Below are 10,492 nucleotides of genomic sequence, written 5' to 3' on the forward strand. Positions count from 1 at the left end.
TAAATAACAGTTTTTTTTTAATTTAATGAAATGTAATATTTGTATATTATCCCAGGCACTTGTAGTGTTTAAAATCTCATTCTAATAAGAGTTAAAAGCGCATTCGGTTATTAGGTTTATAGGGTTATTGAATTATGGTTAACGCTTGGTAGAATTTTTTTTTAACATTACATTACATCTGCCACCCTTCTCCAAATCTGTGCCCCTACCTGGCCCCCCAACAAAAATTTTCTAGACACGCCACTGGTTCCGACTGCCTTCAAACACACAGCCGTACAACCTGTAATCAAGAAAAGCAACGCTGACCCCAACAGTCCTCTAAACTTCCTTTCATGTCTAAAATGTAAAAACAAATAGTCCTTCTTAGAGACGTGGTGTCAGTGACAAATTTCAATCTGGATTCAAACCCTGTCATAGTACCGAGACAGCCTTATTGAGAGGTTTTAATGATCTCCTCCTAACTGCCGCCCTGTGACTCTAGTCTTATTAGATCTAACTTCTGCTTTCAATACGCTAGACCATAATATTCTCCTAACAAGGCTAGAACATGTAGTTGGCCTTAAAGGTAATGTTCTTTCATGGTTTAAATCGTATCTATCAGACAGATACTTCTCTGTCACCATGGGGAAATACTCTTCCTCTTCTTCCCCTGTTAATTGTGGTGTGCCTCAGGGGTCCGTATTAAGTCCCACGCTGTTCTCCTTGTACATGCTGCCCTTGGGACTCATCTTTAAAAAAACATAACATCTCCTATCACTACTATGCAGATGATATCCAAATTTACTTTCCTCTAAATTTGGATGCCTCGTCCCCGCTCTCGCCTTTGTTCGAATGTCTGCGGGAGGTTAAAGACTGGCTATCCCAGAATTCTCTTAAATGAAAGAAAAACAAAAATGAGTGCTTTTGATAGCCACGTTCCCCTGGGCCAGCTAACTGATACAATGGGGTCTTTTGCCAGCCACTTTTCTCATTCTGCCAGAAACCTCGAAGTGCTCATCGATAGTTCTTTTAAATTAAACAAGCAAGTATCCACTGTGTTAAAAACCAGCTTTTATCAATTACGCCAAATTTCCAAAGCTAAGCCCTATTTATCATATAAAGAACTCGAAAAACTTATCCATGCTTTCATCACTTTTAGTTTGGACTATTGCAACTCTCCCTCCTTCAGTGCCTGCAATTAGTCCAAAATGCAGCACCACGCCTCTTAACTGGCACTAGAAGGCATGAGCACATCACCCCTGTCCTCGCTAACCTACACTGGCTTCCCGTCAAATATTGCATTGATTTCAAAATCCTTCTGCTCACTTTTAAAATTCTAAATAACCTGGGCCCTAGCTACTTAACTGATCTCCTTGATCCGTACAACGCAAAGAGAGCACTAAGATCCTCCAGCCAACTTCTCCTAATGCGACCAAGGTCTCGTTTAAAAAACGGAGGTGACCGTGCATTTGCCATCGCTGCCCCTAGACTCTGGAATAACCTCCTAGTCGAAATCCGTACTTCGGAATCGATTCAATTGTTCAAATCCCGTTTAAAAACACACTTGTTTGTACTTAGCTTTTGAAACAAATTAGTTTGACTTTCAAATTAGTTTGCCTGCACTACACCATGTTAATGCAATTTTAAGTATAATTGTACTATTTGTACTTTGCCCTGCCTGCACTGCGGTTTTATTGTGAAGCACTTTGATGTACATTAGTCTTTTAAATGATCTAAGAACTGTAACTTGCAGAATTGATTTCTTTCAACTGACTGCTTTAATATGATGTTTAGTATAATTTAAGTATTTTCTATGCTTGGCTGCAGCATTACTAGGGAGTTATGACCATTACGTTTATGCAGTAGCACTACTTGCAAGAAAGAAACGCTAATTTAAGGTGGTCTTCCCCCAAGTTCTCAACAAAAAGGTATTTCAGATGAAGAGTCTTACGTCACTTTTGATTGGCTGACTGAGGATAAACAACAACCCAATGAAGGTGACGTGCAGATCACAGAAGCAGACTTTCATTTTTGCAACTGATCAGCTCTACTGAACCAACGGGTCACACAGATTTTTCCAGGGTTATCATCAAAACACCAAAGTATGTTTTGGAAGAATGAGGGACCATCAAAGTAGTAATGTAACAAAGACAATGTAAAGGTTCATTCAAGCCATCTTGGTCTAGATCAGGGGTGGGCAACTCCAGGCCTCGAGGGCTGGTGTCCTGCAGGTTTAGATGTGTCCGTGATCCAACATAGCTGATTTAAATGGCTAAATGACCTCAACATGTCCTGATGTTCTCCAGAGGCCTGGTAATGAACTAATCATGTGATTCAGGCGTGTTGACGCAGGGTGAGATCTAAAACCTGCAGGACACCGGCCATGTTGGACCAGTTATTAGAGCAGCAGAAAGTCTGAAAGGCCAAGATTTGAACAGAAATTGTGCATTTTTCACTACTGGAACTCTGAACATATAAGATTTACTTCTTTACACGAATAAACCTAATAAATAAAATAAAAAAAGGCGCAACACAAATACTACTCCAAAGTCAACAGATTTATTTCCTTTAGCACTGAAGTTGTTCACAGTAACATCACAAGGGAATACATTGCAAATGGTTATCCTGCTCAGTAGTAGCGCTCAGTACCGAAGAGTCCATTCTGTGTGCTCTGGATTCCCACAGTAGAAAAAGAGGAAAGCGAATGATGAAAGGTATTGCTTTAATTTTTCTTTCTGACAACTCAACACACACCCAGATGGGCTGAGTGAGTGACCCAATTGCCAGCAAGGTCCCTCTTTGAGAGAATGAGTAAGGAGAATGCATTGCACGGTTACTGTGTGCACACAGTAATCAAAAAAGAGAAAGGACAGCAAATTAAATGAAAATGTAAAAAAACAAAAAAGCAAATTCAAATGAATGCACATAAAGAACTGAAACGTGTAGAGAAAAGGGGAAGAGGAGAACAATTCCAACGACAACATGCAAAGAAAAGACAAATGCTGAACATGCAAACAACCATACAAGGTCAAAGCTAAGAATAGGGATCCCCTTGTTTTTTTATGGTTTTTTTCTTTTCTTTTTTAAATAAGCTTGCCAGTAAACTCGGCTTATTTACAGAATGAGTGTTTGGTGAGTTCTGAGCCGTCATATGCGCACGGGGCATGGGGAAAAGGACAGTTATCAACAAAGGGTTTGTTCCTCTCAAAGAGGCTAAAACTACATTCTTAAATTACAGTAAATTATTTTCCCAAACATATATTACAAGGTTTCTTGCATCAAAAACCAGGGAAAGCAACAAACACACACAAATGTTTTCATTTCTCAGTGGTCAAATAAATTAAACATGACAAAAATATCCTTAAATAATCTGACATTAAGAAACATTCTCTACATCTTTCATATAAATAAACAATAATAAATTAAATAAAAAAATGACAAAATACAGTAAAGTACAAAAATATACACAGCAGTTCAATATTGTCTGAAACCTGCAGATAATCTAAAAGAACTTGGGGAATAAAAGAGAAAATTTAAAACATACTGAAATGGTGTAACTCAAGACAAATGTTCAAAGTGCAAAATAAAAAGGAGACGACTAAGCAAAAAGGCCTGGTCACACCAGCAAAATTTCCTGGGCAATGTTAACGGTCAACGCGCTAGCTAGCAAGAACTTGCTAGCGCTAAATCCAAGATGGCTTTTTGAGCATTTTCTATTTTTTACCGTAATGGGCTCTTCCGTCTGAAGTGAGAAACTAAGTTTAGCTAGCAAGTCTGCAGCTAGCTAACTAGCTCATTTAGATTACTATTCGTGTACCTCACATTAACAAAGGTTGTTTTGCCGTTATCGCTAGCAGTTGCATTATTTCTTGACTCCCCACGACCTCTGTTGCAGGTCTCTTCCTGTATGTGAGCACCATCTACTGTTACAATGAAACATTTCAAATGCTGGTGTGGCCGTGCCTGTTCGTGAATACAAAAGAAAATATGGCAAAAACTCTAAAACATAATGCCACTACTACACTTTTTGACACTAAGCAGGGACATAGTTTAGTCTGTACAACAGAATAGATCATTCATTTATATAATATTACCACCGCCAACCCTCTTTATCATACTTTTATGGGCAGTCTTTAATTGCAAGAACCCATGTACAGAAACACCACAGAGCGAGCTAAAAGAACCTGCTGCTCACAAAGAAATATGATTTTAAAAAGAATTACAATCCAGCCAGTGTTTGTTGATCCATCCGTCCACCTTTGCTTTCTTCCATCGCTCCTGCATCCCATCTCGATTTCAAGTTCATCACGCGAACAGGTTGTTTATGCCGAGGTGTATGTGTGGGTGCATTTTTTTATGTACATGTAGGAGAAATGGAAGAAAGAGGGAGAGGGTATACATGTGTGCAGACTGACAAACGTCACTGTCTTAAGGCTTTTTTTCTTTTTCTTTTTACAAGTCTTCCAAGACGTGTCTGTGTTTGGTCTGGCGGGGTGAAGTGTACTCTACTGATGCGGCAGCAGGAAGAGACTCAAAGATATAGGGCGGGGGGAGTGGATTCAAGTGGGCTAGGGAAGTGGTCCTCAGTCTTTTCCAGTTTCAAACTCTCCTGGTGCTGGCAGGCCCAGCAGGCCGCTGTCAGCCGTCTCGCCAAGGTTAATAGTTATTATGGATGATCCCTGGTGGCAGAGACAAGTCAAGCCATCACACATGTGAGGAGGACACAGAGGGACACAAGGTAGGGACGACGAAGCTACATCTGCTACTTATTGTAAAATACTGATCGACTTTTAAACTGAAATAGCCATTCCCATTATTAAGTACAAAATTTATAGGCAAAAAGTAGATCTTCTTGTTTTATTCTTAACTAAAGGGCAAAGTTAGCAGCTCTCCTAATTTCTCTTATTTAATGACCTGATTACTGCTTTCATCTAGTCATGCACAGCTACGGCTCCTTAAGGTTGTTCCTGTGTCCTGCTGCTGGCAGCCATCTTTGTTTTGTCTTTGCCAGGGGGGCATTTAGAGTCATTAGGTGGGGGCTGGTTGGGCTTGCTGCTGGGGGTATGCTTGGTGGGGGAGCTAGGCGTGGCGCCGGGGGAGTGGGACGCTTGGATGTTCTTCTCGTCTGAAAAAAGCTGTTTAATTACGTCAAAGAAGTTACTCAACGGGCTGCCTACACAGACGGGAAGAAAAGAAAAAAGAGAGAGAGAGAGAGAGAGAGAGAACAAACAACAAATGAGCAATGGGGTTAACATGAGGAGAGGAAGAGGACGTGATGGAGGAATGAGAGGAGTGGAGCTAGGAAAGGAGACTCTTACGACCGAGACAACTGAAGTCAGAGCTTTTGTTTTTAGGCCAGACGAAGAAGAGGTGGCACCAAAACGACACTGGTTGTATCAGGACTTCCATCACTTTTACTGCGAGAGGTTTCTTTGGTCTCTGAGTCTCAGTTTCCCTGCAACATGGAGAACCAACAGGAGCACTGGAAGACATTTCGAATCTTACCATCAGAACCGCGCCACCAAATCTCAGCTGACACCGCAGAGGGAAGAGCTTTTAAACTGGAAGTTTATCATGACCTGACGGATACCTGGGTTCAGCTTTTGGTTTCAACAGCTAGCTTAGAGGGACATTTCTTACGGGGTTTTTAGAGGGATGAGTAAATTGAAGTCATTGTTAAAAAAAATAAATGACTAAAAACCCAGGACTCAGTGTTTCCTGTAAAACCATAGTACAACTATGAAGCTGTAAGGGAAAAACCAATAGGAACATATGGCTTAAAAGTTCACTTTTTTGCTTCACTGCTGTACACAAGAATGATTCCAAATGGTATAATTTGTGCTCTTTAAACAGCGTTCAATTACATTTTCATAAACCACCAACACATAGACTGCCACCCTCAACAGATGATAATTTTAGCCATTTGAGTCCAAAAGTGTTTCCCCACAAACATTAAAAAATATGACTTCACAGCACAAACGGCTCAAGAACGTATGTCGACAAACCGAAGGGCGAGATCGCAGTGGCTATGTCTAATAAAATGTTTTTGATAAAAAAGCTTAGTCAGCCTGTCGTAACAGGCTTTGAGCCTGCATTAGTTTCTAATTTTGTTAATGCAGCATTAACGTGTTATTTAATAAAAGCCACCGTCTGTACTGTAGATGATCAAATAACTGGTTTATTGTGACAGTGAAAAATAAAAAAATGTCCCGATTCTCAGCAGACTCTAGAGATACAGACTCTAAGAGCACTCTTAGTCTTCCACATCTTCCCTGCAACAGAGTAAAAATAGGACAGCATCCTCCTTGTGAATAGAGGAGATTAAAAAAAATTGGTGGTTTTCCCTACATTGATTTTTTTCACATTTGGTGACTGACTGCAGCTGAAACAAGCACAGTGTTTACACAGGACAGCTGGTGAGGGAAGGTCTGCAAACTGTCCCCTAATTTAACAAAAGCAAATTACAATCAATCAGCTTTGGTTTGTGCCAATGACTGCAGCTTCTCTTAGAAGCATCTCGTCAGACATGACTCAGCTGTTTGCATCCTGGTTATATTTCTATATGAAGACAAGGTTGCTGAGTGACTTTGTCATTCTGCAGTTAAATCGCTGTCCTGCAGCAACTACATCAGGAATTTCTGTTTAGATCTCTGAGGTTCTGGCTGGACTCTAATCAGTTAGTATACATTTCTGTCTATTTAGAAGGGCAACAGATCTTTACCAGTTTATTAATCTGGCTATGAATGGATGCAGAAGTGGCAACAATGAGTTCATTGCACACAATCACAATAATCATGATAACCGTGCTGCAGTCTCTAACCATTGTTTTTTTATTGTGTTACTTTTGCATTAAGCAGTGAAATAAAGGGCGGTAAACCATGTCAGTGCAAATGTCTTCCAAAGCTCCAGTTAACTCCCCATTATACCAACATCCATCACAACAACATTTGATAAGTCTTTTGATCAGTGCTTTTAAACAGCAATGAATGAATAAAACATGCAACAATACAGCACGGTGCACACATTAATACACATCACAGGGTTAGTTTAAAACGGTACATCCTTCAGTGAGCATCTGTTGGTGTTGGTTTTGAATGTGCATGAAGAGTGAAGGCGTGTCCTGAGAACTTACCATCGTCCCCCTCTGACAACACGCACACATGTGTTCCATTTGTGTCTGATCTTTTGTTCAAGTGAGGTTAAATATGGAAAGTTATAGAGGAGGGGTGAACAACCTGGTATCAAGCATTATCATGCAAAGGCTTAATAAGGCTAGTAAAGCCCCAATGCCAACCTCCAACCCCAAACACACAGAAATATAGTCATCGTATCAAGTCATTGTGTTCCCTAACTCAGCCAAAACTACCGTGGAAACATCACTGACACTACATAGCCCAGTAACTTTGACCAAGTGGCCAATTAGTGGGCCCCACGACGTTTAAAATAATCTTTTACATAAAGAAAGATGCCCATTGCCCCTCAGACTGGAGAATTCACTGCCTTCCATCATCGTCCTTATGAAATCATAAACTGGATGTCTCTGTGTTTAGAAAGCTTAATGGTCAGTCTGTGTGGCTTTTGAACAAATTATTTTCATTGTCCATCAATAAAAAAAAGTTGTTAAACACTAATAATTAGGCCCTTTTAGATTTGTCAGGTGAAAACCTTTTTAATAGTGCTGTCAGCGTTAATCTCATTAAAATGGCGTTAATGCCAAAACCGCATTAACACGGCAAATCTACGTTAGCGTGGATCGCCCCGTGTGTGGGGCTGCACGGGGCTATCGCATTAACGAGCTGACTGCGCTAACGCCTTGATGTCGTGCAGCTCCACGCACTAACTCGCTAACGTAACGCGTTAATGCGTTAACGTCATTTTAATGAGATTAACGCTGACAGCACTACTTTTTAACACACTGCTGTCATATCATACGTTGTTTTCTTATTGTTCATGACTTTCATCACTCAACAAAAATTATATTTTTTGTTTCAGAATGATATATTCATCAAATTAAAGAAAATTTAAAAAAGAAAGACTCAGGAACAAATGTGAATAAGCGGCTACATGAGCATTATCTTTCTGGCACAAACTGAAAGAATTTGAATCTAATTTTTAGAAATAATTTCTATACCTTGCTTAATCCTCTTTTTACGATGATTTTTTTGGCCTTTATTGGATTCGGACAGTGAAGACAGACAGGAAAACCGGGAGAGAGGGAAGAAGACATGCAGCGGATCGGACTCGAGCTCAGGATCTCCGGCCACACGGTCGCCTGCTCACCCACTGAGATAAACCTGCGCCCAGACTCGCTTAGTCCTAGCTGAAAAGCTAAAACTGACTAGCTAAAATGAGCCATAAGAAATATTAGTTAATTACATTTAAAAAAAATGTTCCTATTCAAAGAGCATTATTAAAATCCAATAAAACTTAAACATGCCTCTGTTACTGACACTGGTGGAGCTTGGGTCAGAAATTGGCTCAGTATGTTGATGCATCACATTGGTTTTGTTTGATTAAAGGAAGTCACTGAGTTGCGCACATTCTGGGCATATTTTTTTTAAAGAGACCAAATTTCAAAAGCCCTCATCAACACTAATGTTTGTCTCAGAATAAACAACTGGAAAAATAAAGAGGTGCCTCTAAGAAGCCTTCCTGTGGATTCAGTTTCTTGTTGTAAAAAACCCCAAAGCACTTTCTACTCTTCATTGGAAATACTCCATTTCTTTCCATTAAAATGACTTGTTACGATGAATTATATTTTATTTGCAGCTCACACGCTCCCAGACACACGTGTTAGTGCAGACAGAGTGTGTTGGTGAAAGGGCCTCCAGGACGTTGCCAGTGTGTTAAAAGCCAGAGTTAAGGTGGTTTGCCGGGAGTTCCCGGACGCTCTGGGCCTTACCACGCTTGGAGGATTTACTGGGCAAAGAAGCTGAGCGCTGAGAGCCATCTGAGAGCAAAGGACAGTGTCAGAAACACCAACCCACGCACTGAGGCCGTGTGCTTCATCAACACATGAGCTGAAGCCCAACATCAGCAGGGCAACACATTACACTCCCTCTTGGCATGAGTGGACTCCAAACACATGAATGTTCAGCTCATTTCTTTCTCCTGTTTGCTATTTTGCGATCCTTCCTTGTTGTGATATTTTCTGTGTTTCAGTCATTGCTAGATTGGTTTAGGTAGAAACACGTCGACTTAATCTCTTAATCCAACATCCAACTGAAAAACCTTAATGTTGGGAGTATTGAGCCTACTAACTTATATTCAGCATATTATGGGCGAACCTGCTGCAAACAGTTTAGTCAGCGTGGCGAGCTAGTCTGACGCTCTCGTTACATTTTTCTATAGGAACCAAACTTTACAGGATGTTGGTGAAATGAGTGAAAATGAAAAAAACACCTAAAGAAAACTGACAGTTAGAAAGAAAAAATCTCAACATTTGTTGGTCGTGTAAGCAGATATTTTCTTAGCAGGGACAAGTGCTGTAAATAAATGTCCTAAAAATGACATCTTACTGTAATTATGGAGTGGATGGATATCTGCAGATGGTGTAAAGTCTTGCCTGATTTTTCTTTTTATGTCCTCAACCCTTTCAGTCTCAAAACAAATATATATGCAAAAAATAAAGCATTCCTTGGTAATGTGGACCAGTCTCATCAAAAACTGTGAAATAATGAGACTTAAAGGCCCAACTGTGCTACAGAGCGAGCGATTTACAGTCTGATCTCTGTTTGCAAAGACTTTGGGTTTAGGGAAGCAGAGAGCAAAACTTCTCTGTGCTGAACGTTCACAATCCTTCCCGATCTTTTAAAAGATGTTGACATGATTGTACAATGCAAGTACGTCCCTCACGTGTTGGTTGGCCCTCCTAATTCAAACGTACCTGAACCTCTTTGTTGTTGTTTTTTAGAAAGAACAATCGAACACGACTTTCTGACAAAGCTAGCATGGACTGGATTCGAAAAAAGAAGACAAAAAGAAGCTAGTGCACCACTGTGACTGTTCTAAATCTTTGGGTAAGAAGTAAAATCTAAACATCATCATCAGGGCTGGGTTTTGATGATCGATTTATCGATTAAAATCGATTCTAGCTTGGATAACGTGATATCGATTCATTAAAATCCTGAATCGATTTTTAAATAATCTCAGGTTGAACCTCACAAAATTTCTACAACCACCAAACAGCTAAAAGAGTAAATGAGAGCAGGAACACGGATTCTGCTCAAAGACATAAACACAAAACGCGAAGCCGCCAACGCATCAGAATCAGTGAGCTGTCGCCTTTCTCCCCCGACGGCACGAACATGGACATGTCGTCGGGGCTGAAAGCCGACAGCTCGCTGATTTTGAAGCGTCGGCAGCTCGTTTTGTGTTTACGCCCTTTTTGCGCTCGATTCTGAAGCTGCAGGTTTCATCTCTCTCCGAACAATACTGACTGAACCAGCAGCAAAAGACGATCCAAACTACGCTTCACATAAACATCGTCATGGATTTCCTCTGACTTTTGCTG

At 40.4% G+C, this 10,492-nt stretch overlaps 1 protein-coding gene across 1 annotated transcript in view; it reads right to left on the bottom strand.

Moving 5' to 3' along the window:
• Nucleotides 1-2,522: 2,522 nt before the first annotated feature.
• Nucleotides 2,523-10,492, bottom strand: part of LOC102298603 (serine/threonine-protein kinase BRSK2) — a 149,159-nt gene continuing 141,189 nt past the window's right edge. Inside the window, exons 20-21 of the mRNA XM_042212604.1 lie at nt 8,882-8,929; nt 2,523-5,152 (exon numbers count right to left, since the gene is read on the bottom strand). Coding sequence (XP_042068538.1) covers nt 4,935-5,152; nt 8,882-8,929 — 266 coding nt within the window. The 3' untranslated portion in view covers nt 2,523-4,934. The remainder of the gene's footprint in view (nt 5,153-8,881; nt 8,930-10,492) is intronic.

This window comes from Haplochromis burtoni, unplaced genomic scaffold (genome assembly GCF_018398535.1).
Source record: "Haplochromis burtoni strain Fernald_Lab_line unplaced genomic scaffold, NCSU_Asbu1 Contig_381, whole genome shotgun sequence".
Taxonomy (NCBI): domain Eukaryota; kingdom Metazoa; phylum Chordata; class Actinopteri; order Cichliformes; family Cichlidae; genus Haplochromis; species Haplochromis burtoni.